This window comes from Opisthocomus hoazin, chromosome 6, assembly GCF_030867145.1.
Source record: "Opisthocomus hoazin isolate bOpiHoa1 chromosome 6, bOpiHoa1.hap1, whole genome shotgun sequence".
In the NCBI taxonomy this organism is placed as follows: Eukaryota; Metazoa; Chordata; class Aves; order Opisthocomiformes; family Opisthocomidae; genus Opisthocomus; species Opisthocomus hoazin.
In genome coordinates, this window is record NC_134419.1 from 65,169,687 (window position 1) to 65,194,910 (window position 25,224).

General features: G+C 53.6%; 1 protein-coding gene across 1 annotated transcript; it reads right to left on the reverse strand.

The window, feature by feature from the left end:
- Window positions 1-18,047: 18,047 nt before the first annotated feature.
- Window positions 18,048-24,263, reverse strand: TLX1 (T cell leukemia homeobox 1). The gene is made up of 3 exons (XM_075424232.1): window positions 23,795-24,263; window positions 21,975-22,176; window positions 18,048-18,270 (listed from the first exon to the last, which is right to left on the reverse strand). Exons 1-3 carry the CDS (start codon window positions 24,261-24,263, stop codon window positions 18,048-18,050), a joined length of 894 nt encoding a protein of 297 aa, XP_075280347.1.
- Window positions 24,264-25,224: the final 961 nt, after the last annotated feature.

Below are 25,224 nucleotides of genomic sequence, written 5' to 3' on the forward strand. Positions count from 1 at the left end.
AAATATTACGGCCACTTTACTTCCAGTGAGGGATTTTCAATAAAATAATAATTTGAAGGAAAATATCATGATTTGCAGCTTATTTTTGAGGAAGTATCTAAGCCTGAAGTGTAGATGGTATCACAAGTCACATTCCTTTATGCTTACGCCGGCAGCTTCCACAGGCATCCTGTGATCACACAACCCCTTGCCCAGGCACCCTCTTCCATGCCTGGGATGCTTGGTGGGGTGCTAGAGAAGATGGACACAGGCTCTTCTTGGAGTACAGGGAAAGGCTGAGGGGCAATGGACGCAAGGAGCAGTGGACACGAGTTGCATCAAGGAAAACCGCGACTAGATATTAGGAAAAGAAACTTTCCCCATGAAGGCTAGTCAAATACTGGACCAGCGATAGACTTTGGGGTCACCAACCTTGGAGACGTTCAAAGGCTGACTGAACTGAGCAACCTGACCTAGCATCAGTGAGCCCTGCTCAGAGGGAGGGCTGGGTCAGAGACTTCCCAAGGTCACTTCCAACCTGAATCGTGCTGTGCTTCAACGATGATGCGAACTAACCCCTGGCTGCTGCTCCTGTATCCCCCTCACCCACCAGTGCCTTCCAGCACAGCAAAATAAACTGCAGCAGCCAAGCAACTTCCAAGCCCATCAGCACAAGCAGCAATGTAAAGCCGGTGTCACACAGCCTGTAATCAGCTGCTATTTCTCATTTCTTAAAATCCTATTATTTTATGATCCACTAATGCTTTTCCCAAATAGTCCCATTTGTTCTTCACCTAATTCAACCGTAGCCCTTAATTGTTTGATACTAATAGCTTTCATTTCTCTCACTTCCTTCACTCCTTCTTTGCCCTGCAGGCGGAATCAGCCGTGACACCCATGAGCAAGGTTGCAAAACAACTTCTGCCTTCCCTCCCTATGCCCTACCCATCGCAGGGTGTAGAAACCATGGCCAAAGGGGAAGAAAATTTGCCCCATTTGATCCATGAACATTGCAAGGGAAAACGAAAAGACAGTTAGCGCTGCCAGATGTAAAGATACAGACGGGATCGCTCCAAAGCGGGAAGAAATAATAATTAACTGATAACTTGGGGCTGCCACTGGGACCACCCGCTCCATGTAACCGACGTCCGGAATGAGACAGCCACGGCTTGGCTCAGAAGCACCTCACTCAGGAGTGGTGACAAGTGTCCCCCTCAAAACCCTTTTGCAGCAGGTTTGGCAATAAGAAAGCGGAAGGAGTGGTGAAGAAGGACTCCCTGGAGAAAGCTTCCCATCCTCTTCTGTCCTCCATTCTTCTGCGTCACAGCCCTTGAGTTCAGCGCCTTCTCTGGGATCCCCTTTCCACCTGGGTGGAGAAGGATTGTTTTCCAGAGAAGGGGCTGGAAAGAAAGGGCTTGGACAGGAAAATTTTGGGCAAGGGAAACGGGACAGGTATTCCACTACCCACAAACATGGCTGGGGCCTGTGTGCACAGCGCAGGCTATGCTTTGCTCCTCTCTCAGCTGGCATCCATGGAGCAAGGCACGAGAGCTCAGCGATGCTCCCTGAAAGGCGCCCGATGTCTTGGCAGAGGCTCCTCGCGAGGTCCTCTCTGTGGCCTTGGCTGGTCTTGAGACCCCTCAGGACACCGTCAGAAGCTGCCCTGCTGCTGCACGACATGCAGGGTAAGCTCAGCGCTGCCTCGCAGCACCTCGGGTGCTCACCTTGCCAGGACAGGACCAGGTTCCATGCAGGTTCCTACTGGGTGTGGGTCTGGCACATGCTGGGTGCGGGAGTCTATCCACAAGCTCTGGCAAATGACTACCTAGATCTTTGGTTTCTTGAAGTCTTGTCTCTCACCCAAGGCAGGATTCTCCCTTCAAAGGAACAATGCCCAAGAAAATCCATTTCTTAGACAGCGATCCAGAAGGCAAATAGTTCATGGCAGCCCCAGAGGTGGTGGAGTTCACTCTCGACATCTCATATTCTTCTCTGTTTGCAATGAATTAAAAAAACAAAACTCTGATGGTCTGATTTTGATGGAGTACTTCGCAGGTCTGCTAATTGTTTTCCCATTAATCCTTGCTTTTGAAAGTAGAGCTGTTTTTTAGCTGGAATAGTTCTGAAAGTCTATCAGGGTGGAGAGGGGTGACTTGCTAGAAGTAGCAAGGCACAGAGGAATAGCTAGATGGGTATGAGCTAGCTCTTCAGGTTACCGGAAAACATCCCAGTGAAGTTTTCTCACCTGCCTCTCCTCCCTGCCACAGACAGAGGCTCTACTGGCAGCAAGAGAGAGAGGCAGCAGCATCTGTTGGCAGCAGAGGGGCTGCAGCCAGGAAGGGTGGGTGCTCGCTGTCCTCGGGAACTTTTCATTCAGTTTTGGTAGAATAGCCCTAAAATTAGCCAGTTCTACTTGATGGGAAGAGCAAAGAGATTCCAAAAGCTGCATCTTAATGAGAGTGTTTCTTCTCCTTTTTCTTAAAGCTGAGAAGCTGCCAGCCCTTACCAGGGCAGGTGGAGAAAGGTTTCTATGAGCAAGAGAGACAAAAAGGTCTGTCAGGAGAGGATTAGCTGGAGCAGAGCCTGGCTCCGAGCAAGACAGAGGGCGAGGCGACCTTGCAAAGCCTGTCTGGGCTATTTTCTAGAGCTCTGTGAGGAAGACTGTAAAGCCAGTAGTGACAGAGGAGAGCTGCATGAAGAGAGGAAATGAATTTTGCTCTAATGCCTACTGTTGCTTTCGCAGGGATGAACAACAGCTGCTTCTAGCTCTGAAATCCCCCCACTGTCCCCATCCCCACCGAGCATGAGCAAGTCAAAGAGAGGCTTTTTAATACCGGGAGGTGAGCACTGCCCTTACTCTGTGGCCTACTGGGAACTGTAGTTCAGTGCCTGCATGGCCATTTCAGAGCAGTCTTTGCTCCCCCTGGTTTGCAGAGCCTGAGGCTCAGAGCAGGAAAGTCTGGGTGACAGGGTTGGGACAGCTCCTTGGGTCCATTTGCTGCTTGCTTCAGTTGACCACCCCTCTCTGGAGTGTGGGGTGGTGAGCCATTCCCTCTTTGCTGGGGGGTCTGAGGGGAAGAGCTGCAGGATGCTCTTTACAGCACACTGATCTGCAGCACCAACAGAGGAAGAAAACCTTGGCAGTGAGGGCCTTGCCGAATCTCACCCCCAGCAAAATGAAGGCGGGCGCAAGCAAACAAGAGACATGGCTGGCAAGAAGGACCTGGCTGTGCCTAACTGCAGGTGTGTGCTCAGACAACGTCCCAGACAGGGATGAATGCCCAGGGCTGCTGTGGTGCAGGGCCACCCTGAGCTTGTCCTTGCGTGCCCCACTGAGTCAGGGCCAGCAGTGTTATCTCAGCTTTCCCGAGGGAAAGGCTCACACCGACACATCACTCACGGAAACAAAAGTGAGCACGGTGCTTCAAATCCTGCATGCCGGGCCAGTGACGGGGAGACCAACCAGTGGGCACCTGGGGTTCAAATGCCTCAGAGGTGCACAAAAAGCTGCAGGAGAAGAGGGTAGGAAGGGCTCAGCCAGGCATCCAAGGATGCTGGATACGACCACGTGTCTAACCCTGGCAAACTCAGGAAATCAGCACCTGGCAAAAAAGAGGTGGTTTCACACACTCTGGAGTCTGGGGCACATCTTGAACAACGTGAGGCTGGCTGGATTTGGGGGTGTTTTGTCCTGAATGGAAAATCTGAACTGTCTGCATTTCTTCCCATGGCTTTTTCTATTTCCACCAAAGTTTTCTGTCTTTTGGCAAGATGTGAGTTGCATCCAGACCGCACCTCCCCATTTTCCTCCTCAAAATAATAATAGTCTCATTTGCTAAAGGCACTATTAGGGTATTAAGCGAAAATGAATTAAGTTTAATTCAATTGTTATTTTAGGAGCTTTGCCTCGTCAGGGTTTTGCAAAGCTTCATTCTTCCACTCGCTGGAGACCAGCTTTAACACGCCCCTGCTGAGTTGTTGCTGCAAGCCACAAACCCATCACGCTGGGAGCTTTACTTAATGCTAAGGGTTGGATTTTATTTTGCTTAATGTCAGAGTCTGCCTGCCATGCTGCTGGGGGAGAGGGGAGAGGCAGAGGCTGTTTAGCTCAGGTCCGTCATACTGTTCTTAGAAATACAAGTGACTGTCCGGCTGGTGATTTCTTAGGCAAAAGCCTAGCACTTATTAGCCCAGAAAGCACCACGTCACTGCTCCCCTGCATCAGAGAGGCCTCACTTGCTCGTCACATCGGGTCTCCTGTCCTGGATCTTCTCCATCCGCTGTGGTACGTTTTGGACCACCAAGCACATAAGGGTGGGGGCTGCCAGGGGTGGAAAAACCGGAGAGGGATTAGTCTTCATCTGTAGAGCACTCACCTGTGATTTGCTCTTCAGATTGACTTTAAATGCAATAGAATAGGCACAGAGAGCATCAGGGTCTGCCCTTGTCAGGAACTGTTCCCCATCCCCAGGCAGGCATCTGCTTCACCCAAGCCAAGGAGAAACTTTGGAAAGAGGCAAAAGAGAAGAGAAGGAGAAAAAGCAGTGGCAGAGGGACCTCAACTATCTTGGGACTGACGCCCGTGCCTTTGCTATTTGGGCAGGCAGGATACTGGGTGCCCTTAACCACCCGGGGTTTGATACGATTTGGAGAAAATTCATGTCCCTGCACAGGGCAGGGGGATGAGGGGCAATGTGACCCAGCAAGGTGAGAAGAAGAGGGGCTCAGACTCCCCCAAAGCCCACCGAAAGGACATTTCAGAAGAGCTGTCATCTCCCCATATCTTGTACTGTTGAGCTGTGAGATCCGTCACATCCCTCCTCCCTTCCCTCTCTGGTTCCTATAGCAGAGAGGGAGAATGGAAGACAAGACCCCAAAGATAAATGCCCATGCACGGTGCTGGGACAGCTCGGTGTCGGCAGCACCAAGCAGGAGGACGGAGCACTCGGAGCAAGGCTCTCCCAGCCTCTAACCTTGCTGAGAGCCGGTGCCCAGGATTTATGGAAGAAAAGCTTGGCAGTGACCTCTGATCCACTCCAGCACCGAGTGCGGACTCGGATGGCATTACAGCGTGATGTACGGCCAGCGGGTCTGCCGGGCAGTCTCTCGTGAGCGATGGCTTGCGATATTTCTGGAGTTTATACCTAGCTCTCCAGCTCGACGGGCTTTCTGGATATGATTTGTGCTGTATGTAGCTCTATAAATATTGAGCTCAGAGCATTATATATGGCGACAGCCCTACAGCACTCCTGGTGATATATCCCTGCTTTTGCGGTTGTAGGCGAATAATTTTAGTTTGAGTGGTGTGGCAATGAGAACAAGGAGCAAGTAAAATAAAAGGGTAATTCAAGTCCAAGTGAATGGCAGGGAGCGTGCATGAGGCTGGGCTGATCATTCAAAGCCTCTCCCACCAAATCACCCAGGGAACTGATGGCCAGAGTACTTTCCCAAATTTGTTACCTTGCCCCGTGTGCTGCTGTCTGCAATGTCAAGAGACGTCACCAAGACCCCCTGCCCAGGATTTTGCCAAGAGAAGGCGCTGCAGCAGGGCAGGGAAGGAGCAGGGGACGAGGCTGGCACTCCGAGGACAGGGTCAGACTCTCCCTGCCAGGGCACCCCTCAGGCTGGAGCATGGGGAGAGCCTAGGCTGTGAACACCTGCCTCTCACACCTGATTCCTTGGGAAGCTGTGGCAGCATCGCCCTGGGAAACCATCGTGATGAGCAGCTTGCAGGCCACCGGGTAGGTGTGGGGACAAGGGCTTTTCTCTGCTATGGATGCAGGGATTGCTTAACTCATTTGGGATTGCTGCAGTCTGGGTGCTTCTTCTCCACCTGTAAATCCCACAACATTCCCTCCCTCTGGCCTGGAGATGGGCAAAGGAGGCTCAGATCCACACAGCCGCTTATCCCGTACAGGCAGACATTGTTGGGGCCTTCGGACAAACTCCTGGGTGGGATGATGGAATGACCAAAAGGCCATCATCAGTGGAAAATCAAGGCCAGGTTTCTTGCTGTGTCCCATTCGCTGCAATGCTGCAAGATGTTCAGGTGCTTGCATCCACACGGCTGGCCCAGGCTGACAGGTTCTGACCACCCACCTTAGACCGTTAAAATGAATCATTTACACCTTGGCATCAGAGCTCAGCGCTTCCACGGGAAGGGCCCGTCCTTCAGCCCCACATCCCACCGCTGCAGGTGACAGGGTGACGGCTGGGTGACTCAGCACTGTGTCCCTTGGCGAGAAGTCTGAGGCAGACCCTGTAATTAATCTTTAATTGTGAAACAGATGAGTGAACAACTACCTGAGGAATGGGATTATGAGGGACGAAAAAGGACTGGATGTAACCAGGCTGCTAGCACGTTTTCCAACAGCAATCAGTCTGCACCAACGTGTTTTAGGGGTGCTTCATTCCAGTACAATTGCCATAATGGGCCCATTATACTTACATTTCCATCACTGTCCTGCCACAGACCTGAACCCATGGTGCAGTCGCTGACGGTTCCCAAAAAAGCTCCACACTGTCTCTGGTTACAGCATTGATGCGTTTGCAGGAGATCATCTAGGAGGAGGTCAGTTTAGTTTGGTAGTCCATTATGAGTGAATAACCCCAGCAACAGACTAACACAAAGAACCTCAGGCTCCTTCCCTCTGGGAAACCCACAACTTCCAGCTCCTTCACAACCACCTAAGCGCACCGGGTAAGGACATGGTCTCATCAGAGCACTGGGTGATGCAACAGGCCAAGAGCAGGAGAGACCATTTACAAGGAGCTGGAGTGGTTTGCTCTGATTTTGTAAAGAGATGGAAGGTCAACAGAGAGCATTAGTGCTTCTTGGTGGCTTTACATCAGGACAACAACTGCAGCTGTTTGCAATCGCAGCTATTGTGGGCACAAAGGATGTGAGAACTGATGTGATTTCTTCCTCCAGAAAAGATTTAAGCTACATTGGAACAAAATCCAGTTCCATTGGAAGCTGCTGTGTTCACCTTGAAGCGACACAAAAGGCTTGATGAGCTCAGGATTTGACACAAAGCAATTCGAGGTTAAAGTTGCAACTTTCAACATGGGACAAGCCTTGTAGAACTGCAATGGGAGGGCAGGTTCTCCACCACAGGGGTCCTTTAATCAAACACGGATGTCCCTCTAGAAGATTCTCTACAAGTCAAGAGGAAGGAGTGTTCTGAAGCACAAACTAAGAGGCAAAAATATTGTGTCTGGGAGTCCAGCAGGTCAGCTGAATTCTTAGAAGGATCAGTTCTGGTCACAACAGAGTCACTGAAACATTTCACATTCCTGCCTCCATTTCTGGCTTGCAACACCCCCTGGAGAGACCCAGCAATGCCAGACTCCAAGCTCTGTGGTTCCTGGAGAGGAGACCTGCAAAGCAAAGCTAGTGCCCTGGCACGGCTGAGTAGCCCAGACTTTCACCATTGCAGCCCTGGACGTTTCTTTGCGAAGTGACTACCTGCTTCGGTGGAGTGCCTGGATCCTGCTAACAGGGTAGCGTTCCCTAGGCTGCTTTTGCAGGCACACGAGGAGTCTCCCGTGGGCTGCAGCAGTCAGTGGAGCACCAGACAGAGCCAGTGGCCTTGACAGCAGCATCCCGTGGAGGAGGCTGTCCTGCTGCTGCTGCTGGAGCCAGCTCTGCTCCACGACCCTGTGGCCTGATGAGGGCTGTGGCTGGGTGAAGGCACGCTGTAGATACGCTCGCTCATCCTCCTGCTTCCCACTCGGTGGTACCCATCTCTTCCCTCATACCACAGCGGCTGAGCTTGAAGACATCCTGCTGAGACCTTCTCTTTAGCCTGTTAACACAAGATTTATGCCATGAACAGCCTGATTCTTTAACTGCTGAGCCCCCTCTCTTGCACCTCTCGTTGTCTGTGCTGGCCTTTTTTCTCTCCAGGAAATACAGATTGGTTGCGGCTGAGCTGTCACTGTCCCCCTTAATCCCCAGACTGCTCTGATGACTTGCATGTGACACCTCACTTTACCCTTACCTGAAGCAGCCAAATACACCTGTGAGGAGAAATTAGCTGCTTCAGTGACGGTGCTCAGTTGCTTGGGAGATTCCCAGAGTCTCCAGCACAACAGGTAAATGAAGCAGCTCACCCAGCAAGTGTCTTCCGGGAGAAGCATGGCTCAGGGCAGGCGTGCCCATAGCTCAGTGCTCTGCCTCCCCATCCACCCCTTCAGAACTGAGGGCTGTGCCGTGAGGAGCTCACCTGGGCTTTATCCTACAGTCTAATGCTTTCTCCTCGCTGCAGGAAATGATGCAATCCAGCAGGTTTGCTGTGCATTTTCCTGCCCTCCTTCCTACCAAACCCAAACAGTTTCTGACTCTTCCCAGCTTTTCTTCCCATTTTGTACGTTAGTGAGCAGTCTCAACATCACCCTGAACATCTGGGGAAACCACTCCTCAGCTGGCCCAGCTATGGGTGGGAGGTGTGTGGAAATGCAGCCTGGCTCCTGCTGCGCTCCTGCCTGCTCATCTACCCCCCAAAAGAGCCCTTTTCTCCCCAACTCTAAGGAAAGGTCTTTGTGAGACAAGGACAGCAGGGTCACCTGTGAGGACCCACCCAGGACATCTGCCACTCACGTGGTGGTGGGTGTGAAACCCACCTTCAGGTCCCCAATCCAGGCCAGCAGGGACTGCTGCCAGCTCTCCTCTGCTCCAGTTAAATCCCACTTTGGGCAGGGTGGTGAGGAGGACACAGGCAGGGAGGACAGAGCTCAGCCGGAGCTTGAGGAGGCCAAGGGAGCAGCCAGAATTTGGCCAAAATTGGGCCAGAGAGGACAAAAACTGTTAGACAAAGATGACAGATACACAAATCCACAGACTCATCTGAATGCACCCACACATGCAAGCGCACTCAGGAGTCTTGCATGGTTTTTTTTGGGGGGAATCAGGCTAAAAAAAGGAAACTAAGAGGAAGTTCACAGCTGGTAGACCATCCAGAGGACGTTTATCCCAAATTTCAGCATATCGTTTTAGATCACATTTTAGCCTCTGCCCTCAGAGCACCATTTCACTACTAAATGCACCGTGGAATAGATGTCATGTGATGGTGGAACACAAATAATCCTTTCTCAGAGAGAATTACTTTTTTGGCACATACTGGGGAAAAATGCAGCTTTAAAAAGCAATAACTGGTTAAACGCACGCACACACACACGCACGCACACACACACGCACACACAAGCAGACCCCATTAAAGTCATTTGATGTGATCCAGGGAAAAGTGTCTCTAAATCACATAATTATTTTAAGAGATGAAGACACATTTGCTTAAACTGGTTCAAAGCACCTTTGGGGAGGGAGGAGAGATGGTTTGTGTCTGCACCATTAAGTGCTTTGATTTCCTGCAGCTCACCCCAGACTCTAGTTTTAACAGCATTAAACATATGAATATGTGATAATAAAATACAGGTGGTTTCCTTGAGCTTTATTGACTTGTGTGCTTCAAAGTGAAAATCATTGCTTCCTTGTTTATCTGTTTTAGCATTTCTTGGGTTTATAGTTTTTCTCTTTTGATTAATTCAAGTAGCTTCCTGGCAGTCCTTGAGAGCTGCTGCAGCCGCCCACTTTGACCAAAGCTCGTCCCTCTGTTCTTAAAAAATCCTGGCTGCTTGACCCCAGTACCCACTGCACCTCGCAGCCAGGAGGTAGGGGTGCGTGGCCAAGAGAGGGATGGAGCCAGACCCCTTGCTCTGTACCTTGCCCGAGCTTAGGGCTTGCAGGGGTCTCAGCTTTGTGCCCTCCGTGTGGCTGCAATCCCCATGAGCAGTGGTCCTGCAGACCATCCTGACATCCTTCAGACCTACCCATCGCAGGGAGCATCAGAAGATGGGACATCCCATGGGAAGCCCCACTTCTAAACCCCCGTGGGGAACACTGGATTCAGGGCATCCATCCACTGAATTTCTCAGCGCCGGCTTTATCTGACACCCCTTTGCTGCTCCCCAAAGGCCACTGCTCGAGGCGCAGGCCTCTTCCCGAGCCGCCTCCCCAGCGCTCCCAGTCTGAGCCAGCCCCCGGCTGGCCTCGGGGCTCAGCTGCCCGTGGGCATCCCCAGCCGTGCGGGTGGGAGCCGTCGCGGGTGGGCCGGCGCCCTGCGCCCCGTGGCCCCTAGATGGAGCTCGGCACCCGCCGTTGGCGCCGGGTGGCCCCGGAGGGCGGGCGGCGAGGGCAGGTGGGCTCGCCAGCAGCTCCCCCTCCCCAGCACAGGGGCCAGCAGAGGGGCAGGGTGTCCCCCCCCGTCCTTCGTGTCTAACTCACCCACGGGTGCTCACACCTGGCCAGAGAGGTGGCCACTGGGACAGGGCTCCTCTCCAGCCGGTGTGCACCATCCCGCAGCTCCCACCAGCGCTGTAGGTTCACCTGTGAAGGGCGCGGTGTGATGTATTTGGGGGGATCAGCCATAGCGTTGACCCCTATTTGTCTCCAGGGATGTGTGCGAGGTGTTACCTTGCCGTAAACCCCATCCTTCAGGGGAAACCGGGCAGCTAAGCGTCCCCCTCCCCATCTGCTGCAGAGAGGCCTGAGGTCCTCTGGCTCCCGTCCAGAAAATGTCTGCAGGCCCTTAAAATAAAAGCAAATAAGGGGCAGTTGCTGAGACTGAAATGGGGAGGGAGCACAAGGAAGGAAAGCAGGACCATGGGGTCAGAGCATGTGAGGCAGCATCTGTAGCACTGCCAGGCAACACTCACCCAATCCCCACCACTACACCTCTTACATGAGGAGTCTCCACTCTCCCCATCCCACCAGGGCCGGTTTGGGCCGAGCTATCAGCCACAGTCAGGGTTTCCTCCAGGAAGGGGAGCCGGGCTAGAGTCAGGACCTGTCTCCTGCAATCCCACTTCTCGCCAGGGAAGGGAAAGAAACTGGCTCCCGAAACGCAGTAGTTCAGCAACAGGACACCGTTCCTCACTCCTCGCCTCTTTTGGCAGCATTTGCAGCCGCAAGCTCTCTCAGGAAACCCTCTCCACCGGATAACGTTACAGGTATGTCTCTGCCTGTCCCTGGGCTTTCTCTGCCACTGCTGTGGTGGCTTCCCCAGGGGCTGACGCACACGTATGCACCCCAGGGTCTCAGCGTGGGCTCTGCAGTTCCTTGCCTGACTGCTACAAGTCTTGCTTCTGCCCATGGTGTGTGGCACAGCTCTGATCAAGGCTATATGTACGCTGAGATCCTCAAAGGGCCAAGCCTGGAGGGAGACAATGTGGGAACAGCTGTGTGTGCACAGACAGGTCCCTCTCGCCTTGCTCCCTGGAGAGCACGTTCCACTGTATCCCATCTCCTGCTTCTGGACATGGTGGTACGAGCCATGGCCAAAGCAGGTTTCAAACCTGTCATAACAACCGATAAGGTTGCAACATTTGTTTTCACTCCATCCTGAAATGAAAACCAGATCTCTTCAAGCATTTCTGCAGGGAGCAGTGGGGAAAGGCCCCTCTGTAGATCCCTTGCTTGCCTCTGCGAGCAACCGTGTCCCTCTGCGGTCTTGGGAGTCCCTTCAAGGGCAGGAGAACACAGCCCGACAGTGGCAGAAACCCAACAGTGTCATAAGCGTGTGTAAAGCTTCCCGGAGCTTCATCCTGGTCTGAAGGAGGGCAGAGCCCTGGACACAGCCCAGCAGCTACTGCCATGCTCCACACCTGTGTCACCAGTGGATACTGTAGCCAGGACCTGCGTTTCAGCAACAACCTCATGATGCAATGTCTCCAGACTCTCTGCCCAACCTGGGATCCCGCTGGACCAGGAACCCAAGTCCCAGGTGCTCCTCACTGCTTACCCCAATATCCCATGGGCCTGCAGAGACTTGGTGCCTTTTTTCACTGCATCTTTCAAAAGAGCATCCTTCCGGTACTTCACAGCTCCTAGGGTCCTGCCGGTGCCAGCATTTGTCCTCTTCTCCCCAAGCCTGGCCTCAGAGGACCCCCCCCTTCTCCCTGAGGCTCTCGGGGCTCTCCTGTGAAAACAGCCAGGTCAGCTGGGGAGGATCTCACTCCTGGAGAGGGAGAGCTGGGCAGAGGCCTGGCCAAAGCTTGGTACACTTGTGATTTCTTCCTCATGACAACCCTGAGCAAGCCCCTTCCCCACCTACACCTATTTTTTCCTCCTTTGCCATTTCAGGTGGGGAGATCTTAGGGGCAAGCCCTACCTCTCTGCAAGTTTACATCCAACACACCTGATAGCCCAGGCTCAGTCTTGCAACAGCCGACCACCAGCATCATAAACCAAATGCTCTGTAGGCAAGAGCCCAGAGAGGAAGAGTCTGGCCAGCCCTGACGCGTGCCCAAAAGCTGAGCATCGGCAACAGCAAATACCCGTTGCTAAACAAAGCGACTTTCCAGAAACTGCCTCTTGCCGAGACAGGCAAGTCCCTGGGAAACAGTTTTTCTCCATGTTTTCATCTCTCCCCATCTTTGTACCACTTCTCAACTGTAGTTAAAAAAAAAAAAAAAGTATGTATTGATTGATATTTTTTAACCACTGCTTTGTTATTTTTAGGCGGCTGCAGTCTAGGAAAGACAGACAGTTAACCGCAGCTCTCAGACCAGCGGGTTTACATTCTTTGTGGGCAACAAGAAAACGAGTTTTCTCAAGCCCTGCTCGTTGCTGCTCAGAAATTAGAGTGGGGACTCCCGATCTATTTCTGCTAATTTTATTTTTGCTCCAGAAGCAGAAAGGCAGAGGGCGGCTGAGCTGAGGGTAAGTACTGAATTTCCAGCCCCAAGGAAGCGCAGGGCAGGGGTTTGCAGCTCTCTGCACAGGGGACTCACACGCCTTCAGTGCTCAGAGTTTCTGCCAGGGGTTTGGTGTGTAATTAGGAGTTACACAGCTTGAAAGCTACCAGACTCAGCGTCAGACTTACCATGACTAGCTGAAAAAAAAAAAAAAAAAAAAAAAAAAAAGCCAAAAATTCATTTCTAGGCTTAGGGAAAAAAAATTTCAAGATTTTTTTTTTGTGCCTTTGGAAGAAAAAAAAACCCTCTTTGAATACAGTTTTAAATTTGGATTCTATACATTTGTTCTAGACATTTAAAACAACCAAAATAACAAGGAGTTTCTGATCAATGGGAAGGAATAGGGGGAAAGAATCTCTGTCCTAATCTTGGTCAAGCGCTGAAGTATCAAACAGAAATTTCCGACTGTGACAAAGGCAAAATTAATAATAATAATAAAAGAAATTAAAGCCCTAGCTAGCTTCAGAAACAAAAGAACTGCAAAAACAGAGACAATCTATCTGGTTTGACTGCAATAGAAGCTTATTGTGATAATCTGCAGTTTTGTGTGCTTTTCTTGTTTTCTTAGTATTTGTTAAAGAACTTTTTTTTTTAAAAAAAAACCACACATTAATTTTTCTTTGCAGATTGAGACCACCTCATTTAGAAAATTTCCACCCAGGATATTTTAATAATTCCAAATCTAATTTCACAAATAAGCAACTATCAAAGCTCACTGTTGCACAAAGAAATCAGTGTCTCTCAGCCAGTCTGCTTCTGACAGGAAAAAATAAAAAGGTTAATTCAAAAAGTTCCAGCTGTCCCAGAACCCCAGACAGGATTGGCTTTTTACTGTAACCCAAACAGTTTTTAGTAAGGCCATTTTCGGTTTTGTCAGTAAATCGGCTTGCGTTTTCTACCTCATCTAGCCCACGGCTGTGTGTAAGCAGGGGGCTGCTTCCCACAGAGCTGGGCTCCCGCTGATGCCCTGCCGAGTCACCAGCCCTGATTTTGAGCTACTTTTGCTGGGTTGGTTAATAATGAGCACTTCCAAAAATACTGATCAACAGTCCCGGTGAGGTAATGAAAATGATCCTATATATAGATGTTCGTGGGGTCAGAGCCTCTCTTGATTATCAATGATACAAACCGTATTAGAGGACATGTACACTCGCCTGGGTCTTCCTCCAGCGAATGCGACGTACAGGTGACTCTCACAGATGCCACTGCAGGAAAAATAGCATTAAATATACAACAAATGCTCCATAGATAGGATAATGCAGCCCAGGATAATGCAGCCCAAGAGAAGTTACACATGGTCTTTACAAGCACTCCCGTGAAAGCTAGGGCAGGCATGTAGTGCAACGGGCCAAACGTGCTGGCCTGCGCCCAGGAAAAAGCACAACAGCAGGCTCTATTCAAGGCAAGAGGCTCCAGCAAAGACCCTTCAGCCTTTCCCTAGACCCACCCCTCCACAGAAATAAACCAACTGATCCTCATTTAGATGACTCATGTGCTTAACTAATTGGCTAAATGGGGGCCAGACCTCTGGTTCCCTCCTGCCCACATAGTTTGCTGAGCTGGGACCAAACCCAGACAGCCGCAGCCCATCCAGCTGGGCTTCATCTCTTCCAGCTCCACACAGATGTTTAAGACTCCGCTTGCTCGCGCAAAGACGGGGCTTTCACCCCCCCGCCAGATACTGCTTTCAAAAGCTCAGCATGTCCATAGCCAACCCAACGTGATCGATAGCTCTTGGGCCCCGGCAGCGCTGTGAGTGATAGAGGTGTGCACGACCATGGTGCACTCTCCTGAGATGCCCTCGGCTTTCCCGCTCCAGCCCAAGATCCCTCTGGTTTGGTCTGTACTTCCTAGATACAGGCAAACAGTGGAAAAACATTTCTTCCTAACTCCCATTTCACGTTTGGGATTCACAATATTTTGAGATAAAGGGAAGGGGAAATGACTTTCAAGGTGTTTTAACGCAATTTTATTCCTGTTCTCAAATAGGCTTCATACGAAAAATTAAATCAGCCTTCAGTGTGGTATGGATGGCCCCAGGATATGGCTGAGGTGATAGCAGTCTACGAAATGTATCATTATGTGTCATTGCTTATTGATTTAATTCCATCATATTTCAGGCAACTTTTATTGTCTAGGTACAGATCATCATATTAATAACTGGAAGAACATATGCAGATATCAAGAACACCTCTTGCCACTAAACCAATTTTTAAAATGAATCCAGGAGAAATATTTTGAGAGAAACCCTTTCCAGAAGCGATTGTTCCAGGGACAAGAAAGACTGGACGACAATATTTCTGGGTCCAATGTTACATATATTGTCTTCTCACATCAAGATTTATTTCTTGTCTTTTGGTCTTTTTCACCAACAGGAAAGACTGAGAAGAAAAGGAGGAAGTCAACAGTTTCGAGAACAAGGTGTAGCTAAATATTGTATCTAAACACATGCCCTCAAATGTGCACTATCGTTTATTCTACTTCGCTGGGGAACATTTTGGAATATGAACTGAATAATGTGGATATTATAAAATGGCTGTCTTAGAATTAAATTTTACTATATTGATATGTCATAATAATAAAATAGAAAACACTTTTAATATCAACAGTGAGCTCTATCATCCTTTTTTTTATTATTCTGTGGTTGGTGGTTTTTCCTATGCAGAAACCTTGACAACAAAATCGTACCCTGCAACAAACTGTAAACCATTAAAGATTCGTACACAGCAATGCCTCCTGAAGGAGTAAGCCCTAACCCCAGCCTTATCTTTGTAGCCAAAGTCGGACACATATTAAATAATTAGCTTAATCAGCTCCTAAAAATCTCTCTATAGTATGAAACAGAATTCAAACAAAAGACTTCTGTGAAATTTGTCTTGCAAAAAAATACAAGGTACTTTATTTTAGCAGTTTTGGGGGGGTAATCCAGTGTCTTTTCGCTATATCTCACAAAATGCTTGTTCTCTTTCTCTGTATTTACTTATTTTGCTGTGGTTTATCTTCACTTTTTTTTAATCATTTTTGGCTTCTCATTTCTCCATCGCTGCAGATGTTTCTCTGTGTTCGCTCGCCTGTTGGACTGCGGGATGGGAAAATCCTGCAGCAGCATAAATTTTCAGCCCAATCCCGCAATGATAGAATTTGGATAAAGCAGGCTGCTCCTACGCTCCCTTCAGCAGCTCCCCAGCCTTGCTGCACCCAGAGGACCCAGCTTCCAGGAGCACTGTCAACAGCCAGGTATCAGAGGCTCGGGGTACTTTGTTGCAGACGTCCTGCAGGCAGCCTGGCCCCCAGGGCCACATCAGTGGGTCCCTGCCAGGGGCTCGTGCCCGGCCACCCTTTTCACTCCTCTCCTCCACCATCCTTTACCCAGTAATTCCCGGTACTGGAAGGAAACGCCAGGCTGAAGTCAACACAGCTTCCCTGGGCATAAGGCTGGGAGTCTCCCCTGAGGAAGCCGACGGGAGTTTTCCCACCGGTTTGATTTTCCTCTGAGAAAGGCTTGCCTGGCTGGGGACAATGTCCTTGAGCATGAACAGAAAACAAGGTCCCTAGAATAAATTCCCTGCAAGGTTGTCTCTAAAATGTACTCATGCAGTTTTCCTTATATTCAAATTCCCCTTTCCAAATAAAGTTTCAGACACAAATATTGCTAGACCCCCTAGCTCGGGCAAGACCCCACTCCAAGGTCTCGTTCAAGAAATTATTCAACATTAGTTTAATGCCAAGCCCCTGCACAAATCCTTCCACTCCAGCAAGTCCCCCAGAAGGATTTCAGTTAAAGCAGGGTGCTAAGAGCACTGCTGGGTTGAAGCCCGAAAATGTTTATAGGATCCGGGATTAAAATACAGCAGATTACCTCTGGAGCTTCCAAAGCCGAGCGGACCTGAGCAAAGTCAAACGGAAATGCTAACTCTATTTTCATTTAAAAAAAATAGCAGAAGCTTCAGCATTAGTTGTGATACGCTGTCTCCTCTCAGGGAACTAATAGACAGGGAAGAGCAAGACTTTAAATGATTTATTCAGTACCCTGGAGAATTTATTTTTATTTTCTTTTTTGTTTCCACATAAATTACACAAGCACTTTATAAAATGAATACACATAAACCACCTTATAAGTGCATAACTTAAAAAACCAAACGAACCAATGTCTTTAAAAATCTCACTGAAAATAGGTTTTCTGATCGCTTGTTTGTACTAGCTGCTTAAATGGGCAGTGCTGTATTAGATTATAAGTAAATGAAAAATATATACTGTATATATATATATATATTCCTGGCATTTGCTATAAGAAGTGCTTTATTTAATTGTGTCTTATTCCCCTGGTACAATTAAAGAAACAACTAAGTTAAACGGTTGAGAATTAAATTGATATTTTGCCATCAGAAATTGCCTTCTAAAGGGAAACAGGTAAAATAAAACATTGGACAACATTTTGCAAATGACATGGAAATAATCCACGGAAAGAAACTGCATTACCCCAGCAAACTGCCACTAAGGTCTTCTCGTTATTAAAACGCACGCTGATGGGCGTGGAGTCCGTGGCAGTCGGGGGACAGTTTGGGCTCTTCATACAATTGAGATATCATATTTACCGTCCTCAGGAGTCTGTCAGATCCTTCTCTTCTTCCCCCCTTGCAAGAAAAAATTAATGAAAAAGGGGAGGAGAGACGGCGAGCTGAGATCCGAAGGGTTCCCATCTGGCTCAAGCAGAAATTGCTGCCGTTTCCTCCATTTGTTGCATCCCCGAGCGTCTCCGGCGCAGACGACCCGAGGAGGCTTGCAGCAGAGACGCTTTCCAGGAAGCCTCCTCCTTTTGTTTCAAGCCATCAGTCCAAGGAGAGTGTATGTGTGTATATATATATGCGCTTTATATATACATACGGATACATATGGGTGACCCCACGCTTTGCACCGCCACCAGCAGAATCCAAAGGAAGTTTTCTCTCCCCTGGCTGGGTGAACGCCGGCGGCCGTGTCTGTCAGGGCTGGGCTTTTTGTCTGGCAGCACGTCAACAAGTTCACAGTCGGCACCGGAGACATTCAAGAGAACAAAAGGGCTGAGGGGAGACGAAGACGCCACCACTGCTCCAGCAACCCTACCGGCAAGGAGAGTTTTTGGGGTGGATTCCCTTCCTTTCGGTCCTCGTGGAAGGTTTCCCCAGCCAGATGCATGGGATGGCCGGAGGACCAAGGCGTGTCAGCCTTCCCCAAGGAGAAACAGGGATGCCACACGTCCCACCGGGGATGCCATGTGTCTCGCCGGGGACAGCCCCGTTGGCAGAAGGTGCACGTGCCACCAGCGGGTGCCAGCCTTATTCACAAGCGGAGGCGACGGTGGTGACGCTGGTGATCTTGGTGGAGTCATCAGACCAAGGCTGGAGGTTCTGGAGGGCGAAGAGAGAGGAGTTGTGGACGCAGATGGGGTCAGCTTGGATGGGCTGGTTGATGGTTTTTTGGAAGGCCTCCTGCTGCAGCTGCATGAGGATGCGGTTCGCTTGCTGCCGCTCGGCTTCCCGCTCCTCTGCCGTCTGCCTCCTAGGACAGAGGGAGCAGTTAGGGGGGCTGGGGGAGCAAAAGGGGGGCATCTCCAGAGAGAAAAAGTTGTAGTGGTTACTTAGGGTTGGGGGGGGTAGGGAAAGAGGGTGCCTAGCCACAGCATGGTCCCACATCCCTGCACAAACTGCCAGTAAGTCCCACAAACTGGGAGCTTGGGCCGTCTCCCTTAGTGGCCCCAGCAAAAATTGCTCCAATCGAAGAGAGCCAGGAGCAGACCACAGCTCTGGGTTTTCTTCTGTCCGTGGGAAAAACTCAAGCAGAGCCAAAACAGCCAAGGGGGCACACAAAGGGGTTGCAAAAGATGCGATTCCCTGCATACGTGCTCTGCGTCCAGCTGCGAGAGCCAAGCACACAACGTCCCAGCGAGGAGCGCAGGGCAGGAGTGAGGTGAGACATCCCCAACTGGCAGTGCCACATGGCTGGGAGACGGGCAATGGCACCCCGGGCATCCCTTCACTGCACCCTGGCCTGTCACCTGCTCCACCAGCTGACGAGAGTCTGGGTGAAGGCAGCAACACACCCGTGGCAGGCAGGACAAAAATCAGCAAAACTAGAAACACGTTTTTAGCAGCGAGAAGAATCAAAGCCCAGAATAAACTGTCTGGGCAGGGTGGAGGAGGGTATTTTTAAGAACAGGTTGGACACGCATCTGTCTGGAATGACACCGGCAGTGCTGATTCTGCCGAGGGGGGGATTAGGGGGCCTGCAGGGGTACGTTCCAGCGCTGGTAGGGTCCCAGCTCTGGGGTGTCTGGGAGGAGGGGATGGGATGGGTAGGAGTGGCCTGAACACGCTTAAACCCACGATGAAAATCCCATTTCTCCCTTGCTTAGATGGTGGGTCAGTCCGGAGGCTGCAGCCTGTGGTCACCTCTGCTTTTGCTGGTGAACATCACCTGGCAACCCAGTGAGGCTGCTGGAAAACCCGGGGCCAGCTCACAGCACCGGTCCCAGGATAATCCCCAAAACACCCCCTCCCTCACGCACACCCCCAGCCCCAGCCAATGCTCTCCTGGCAGCTTCAGTGCACCAGTAACAGGGGAAACAGAAGCTTTGTAATTTAGCAACTCAGGGGGACGTGAGATGTCTCATCTTCTGTGGCTGCAGGCATTGTGAGTGGCAGCTTGGAGGTCCGTGGTGACATCTCAGAGCATGGGTCGGGGGATCCCTGGCTACCCACCGGGGAACTGGCCGAGGGCTGGATGCGGGCGGTGGGTCTCCGGGACAGCTGAGCCTCCAGACGCGAGGCCAGGGCTCCCTCCCGGGAGCAGGCATCTCGGGGCTCCGTCCCCGCTCTCATCTCTGTGTCAACCTCTCCCGTCAGACCTCCCCGGGAGAAGGGGTTCGGAGCAGCACCAGCCTTCCCTGCAGAGCCCTGCAGCGTCTCTGCCTCGATGAATATTTAATGACTCCCTGCACAATGAAGAGATGCTCCTGGGAGGAGGGAGAGACCCCCACGTCCAGGGTGGTGGGCAGCACGGTGGCTGAGCGCACCCGGCTGGGGCACAAGGCACCAGGCTCCCAAGTGTCTCCCAGCTCCAAGCAGCTGGCCTGTTCCTGCGTTCACATCAAGCTGCGATTTGCAGGTTCAGATCTGCTCCGTCAGAGGAAGCAACTAAACCTCAACACTCACGTCTCCAGCAAGACCCCAAATCTGGGGAGGGGATGACGCAGCCACCGCACTCTAGCAGAGGTGCCTGGGCGAGGGGCTCACCCCCTAGCCTGCGTTTATTTAAAGAGCTGAATCCCTCAGAGGGCTTAAAGCAATGCTCGTTACTCAAATACTGCCCGTTGCTTAGCTCAGACCGTGCCTGCAAGCATCTCCCTCCAGCCCCCGGAGCTCCGGGCTGTGCTCAGAGCCCACCGCCCTGCACAGCGGCCCGAGGCACCGAGCGTGCTTTCAGCCACAGCCACCAGCACCTTCACCTGCTTTCAGCCACAGCCACCAGCACCTTCACCGCAAGCCCAGTGTGCACAGATGCAAATCAGCAGAGCTGACCAGCCTGCGTCCCTCTGGCCCAGGCTGGTGGGGATTCTCCTCTGTCTAATACTATGGCTGAGGTTGGGCTGCAGCCTTTCCCTGACGCAGAACCGGGATTTTGTTTCTCTTTACCCAGCTACTTTTCGTGAAACGTACGAATAGGTTTGTATCCTCTGCTCCTCTGCCAAAGGGGACTGAACTTAGCCAACAGACGCAAGGAGTATTGACAGACAGATGGAGATCCAGCCAAGCCGCATTTGCCTCACTTCCTTAGGAAACCAGGTTAGCAGACATAGCTGACCCCGTTTCGCAGGCCACCGCAGGACTGTTCCTCCTCCAGGACTCTTCTCCTGGCCCCCTGAATCGCTCCAGCTGGAGACTTCCTGGGGCCTGGCGGGCTGCTCTTCCACGGGCTCCTTAGGAGAGGACTTGCTGAGGGGGGATTCACCCACACCCTTAGTTTCAAGTTCCTCGTTCTCCATTTCTTATCTAACCTCAGCACCCCCAGGCATCCGCTGTCCCCTTCACCCTCGAGGAGACCCCAGGGAAGCCCTTTTCCCCTGCCTTGAAGAAGCTACTGCCTGCCTGAGCCCAAGCGCCCAGCACCCAGCAACAGCCCCCTCCTCTCACCTGCCGGGGGGCTGCCCCTTGCCCAGGCCCTCCCCGCCATGCAGCGTGCCTGTCTCCAGCCCAGCACAGGGCTGAGGATGATCCCAGGACTGCGGACACCCCGGGACACCCCAGGAAGGTGCAGCTTGGGAGGGGTAGGGTCACCCTGGACCCTCCGTGTGAGCCTGGCCTCACCAGCACACCCAGCAGGAGAAAAAAGAAAAAAAAAAAAGGCAAAAAAAAGCATTTTGGCAAGGAGCTGCCGTAAACCCTGCAGGGGGAAAAATTGTCACGTTCCGTTGGGCCCTGTAGTTGGCAGGCCCGGGTGCAGGATCCGGCCCAGGTGCCGAAGGGTCCCGCCGCCCCCCGAGCGCCAGGAATCGCTGCCAACCCCAGGGTCCCGCACGCTGCTGCCTGGGAAAGCGGTGCCAGAGTCGCTGCACCCACTGAGCCCCCCCTATAATACCGCCTGCACCCCCCGCACATCCCCCCCCGCACAGCATGCTGCACACATGCACACAGCGCACGCGCGAGTACGAGCACACGCGTCCATCCACACTGCACACACGCACACCTACCTGCACGCACAGCCAGCGTGCCCGCACAGCACACGCACACGGAACGCACGCTGCCAGCACACACGCTGCACGCCCCTCCGTACGTACGTCTGACTTGCACGCACACCCGCACGTACGCTCGCGCACACGTGTGTGCACACCCACGTGCACAGGGCCTTCACGCAAAGGCGTTCACGCACACTGTGCAGTTAAGACACGCGTGCCCTGCTTGCACGCACACCCAGGGGTGTGCACACGCTCACACTGCCTGCATGCACATGCACAGGCATGTGCGCACGCAGCCCGCACGCAGACACGCCACACATCCATATCCACAGGCGCTGTGTGTCCCACACGCGTGTACGCACACACTCACGCGCACACACGTGTGTGACCCCCTTCACACGTGCACTCGCAGGGCTCGCGCACCCACACGCAGCCACCGAGAACCCTTGGCAGAGCTGGCAGTAGCCCGGCCTGCTCCCCCAGGACCCCCACAGCACCCACCCCCGGGGCCCGCCGAGCCCCCAGCCCTCACCTCCACTTGGTGCGCCGGTTCTGGAACCAGGTCTTCACCTGGGCGTCCGTCATCTTGAGGGCCTTGGCCAGGGCAGCCCGCTCGGCCGAGGCCAGGTACTTCTGCCGGTGGAAGCGCTTCTCCAGCTCGCAGATTTGCAGGCGGGTGAAGGAGGTGCGCGGCTTCTTCTTCTTGGGGGGTGTGCGGTTCTGGTAGGGGTGACCTATACGGCGTGTTACAGTGAAGGGTGAGAGGGCCACTGGGGGGGACACGGGAGGAGGGGGGATGAGAGGCAAAGAAGCAAGCAGCGACACATCAGCAGAGGGGCTCCGGCTCCGGGGCGCTGGGCTGGGACACCCCCCCACAACCCCACGTTGCGAAGCCGCCGCTTCCCTGCCGACACGGGCTTCAGAAACGCGGCGGGGGTCCCGGCGCCTTCCCCGGGCGCTGCGGGAACCCTGCGGGCACCGCAAGGCTGCGGCGACGGGGAAGGCGGGGGGGGGCGGTAGCGGCGGCCGGTCCCGGCGCCGGGCCGGGGCTACGCGCAAACGGGATTCGGTTTGATTTCGTCTGGGCGCGGCGGTAACCTCGGCCCCAACGCTTCGTACCCGGGAAACAACTTCCCGGGCTGGAAACTGGAGTTGCGGTTCGTTTTGTTGTTTGGTTTTCGTTTTGGTTTGTTTGGTTTTCGTTTTGGTTTGTTTGGTTTTTTTTTTAAATAATATTTTTGGTTTTTCTCTTTTTCTCCCCCCGCACGAAAAAATAATTGGGGAAAACTCGCGGCGTAGTCTCGGCCGGGCCGGGCCACGGCTCGGTGAAATTCAGCTCGGTGCCCGCCCGGGGAACGGCCTCGCTCGTTCGGCCGCGCCCGGGACAAGCGCCGTCGGGTCGAAACGAAACGCCGGCTCCCCAAAACCGGGCCGCGGTTCCCGTCCCCGGGAAGAGGGGTCGGTGCGGGCCCGGCGGGATCGGGCGCTGATTTTTTCCCCTTTGCAATTTTGTTTTTTTTTATTTTTTTTTTATTATTAGTATTTTTTGGTTTTCGTTGTTGGAGTTTTTGCTTTGCGAGCGCCGAAAATACAAGCCTAGATACACCTGGAAACGGCGGCGGGTCGGGAAAGCGGCTCCAGCCCGAGCCCGGCTCAGCTCGGGGCCGCAAAAAGTCCCTTTTGGCGGGAGAAAGGCCGAGCCGAAACCCGCGGCCGGGGAAAAGCAGCCCGGTTACGGCACGCACGGGAAAAAACAGCCCTACGAGCGGCCGGCAACGGGCCGGCCTTGCCCAGTGGGCGAGGGCCGGGGCCGCGGGGCCGGGCTGTGCCTCCGAAATCGCGCTCTGTTTGAGAGGGAGCTCTGCCCGGGGTCGGGTCGGGCGGCCGGGCGCCGGGGAGCGGGCAGCCGTCCCCGGGGCTGGCGGGAGGTGCGCGGAGTTTGCCGTCCCGTTTTCCTCCCCGCCCGCCTTTACTGGGCCCTATGCCGGGTGAAAAAAAATTAAAAAACAACACACAAACAAACAAAAAAAAACCACAGAAAAAACCCCAAAACAGCGAACAAAACAAACTAACGAAAAAAAAAAAACTTAACAAGCAAAAAAACAGCCCAAAAATGAAACCAACAAAATAAACCCCAAACCTATGCATTTAGGGGGGACAGAGCGCGTCTGGTTTTCCACCGCTTCTCGCTTCTGGCCTCCTCCAGGACCGGCTCCCCAGGGCGGCCCGGGCCGCTCTCTCCAGCCGGGGCCGGGGCCGGCTCCGGCTTCCCCCGGCTGCCGGGGCGGCGGGGAAGGGAGCGGGGCGGCGGGGAAGGGAGAGAAAGGGGGGGGTCCCGGTGGCCCGACTCACCTGTGAACCTGTCCTTTGTGTACCGCCTGTTGCTCTCCATCCAGGGGAAGGTGAGCCCCGTGAGGCCGTTCACGCCGTTCACCCCCGGCACGGCGGCGGAGAGGGGTTGGTGCACGCCGCCGGTCACCGGGCGATGGGCCGGGACGCGGATCACTCCCCCGGCCGAGCTCAGGGTGTTGCCGTTCATGCTCACCGCCATGTTCACGTTGTAGGAGCCGGGCAGGCCGCCCATGCTGCAGGAGGTGCCGGTGTAGGCTCCGGCCGCCCCGCCGCTCGCCCCGTAGCCACCCGTGACCGTGTTGTAGGCGCTGCCCACGATGCAGCCCAGCCCGTAGTCCGCCGAGTCCTGCAGCCGCGGGTGGGACACCATGCAGCTGCCCGGCTCCGAGGTGTTGAGGATCTGATCGATGCCGAAGCTGATGGGCTCGGCTTGGCCTTGGTGCAGGTGGTGAGCCCCGAGGTGCTCCATGCCGCCGGGTCCCGGCGGCGGGGAGGGCAGCGAAACCCCGAAACTCGGCACGCAACGAGCCCCGCGCAGCCCGGGCTATGCGCTGGGTGCCCTGGCAAGGCGGCCGCGCACCCCGAGACACGCCGGCACAGCCACGCACGGCCGGGACGCGGCAGCCCCGCGCAGAGCCATGCGCGGCCGAGCTAAACAGCCCCCGCAGCCCAGGGCACGACGGCCGCTCCCGGGCGAGGCGCGGGAGCCGCACACTCGAGGCGTGGACCACAGCAGCAGGGGAGAGACACCCGCCCCCCCAACACCCCCCACCCCCCCCACGCACACCTGTCCCGCTCCGACGAGACCCAGCACCCCCACGACCACCCCGAGCCGGGAGCCCCTCACCCGAGGGGCACACGGAAGGTACCCCGGAGACCCCCCCCTCAGCCTCCGCGGGCGTGGGGAGCCGAGAGCCCCGCGGAGCAGCGCGGAGCCGAGTGCGAGTGCGAGCGCCCGCCGCCCCGCTTGCCCATCAATCACCCTTCCCCAGGCCTGCTGCTCCCGGGCCCTCACTCTCCATTGGCTGGATGCTGAAAGGAGCCGAGTGAATGACAGCGGAGGAGAGCACAGGAGGAAAGGAGTTTCTTCTTCCCCAGCCCCCCCAACCCCCCCCCCCCAAAAAATAAGATCACCCGGCTCGGCCTTATAAAGTCAGCGCTGGGTGCGCGCAGGGCATTGGGGTGGGTGAAGGAGCGGCGGGCACCGGGGGGTAGAGGGGGATGTTTTTTTGTCCCGGGGTTTGTGGCCGTGGGGTGCTGGAAGGGGGGTCCTGGCTGCCGGCCCCGCTGGGTGGTCGGGCCCCGCTGATTCCCCGTGCAGGGGGCTGAAACAGGGGGATCCCCTCCTGGAGGGGTCTCAGACCCGCCATGCCCCTTTTCTCTGGAGGGGTGTCCTCCATTCCGAAAGTCAGCACCTCTGAAAGAGCCAC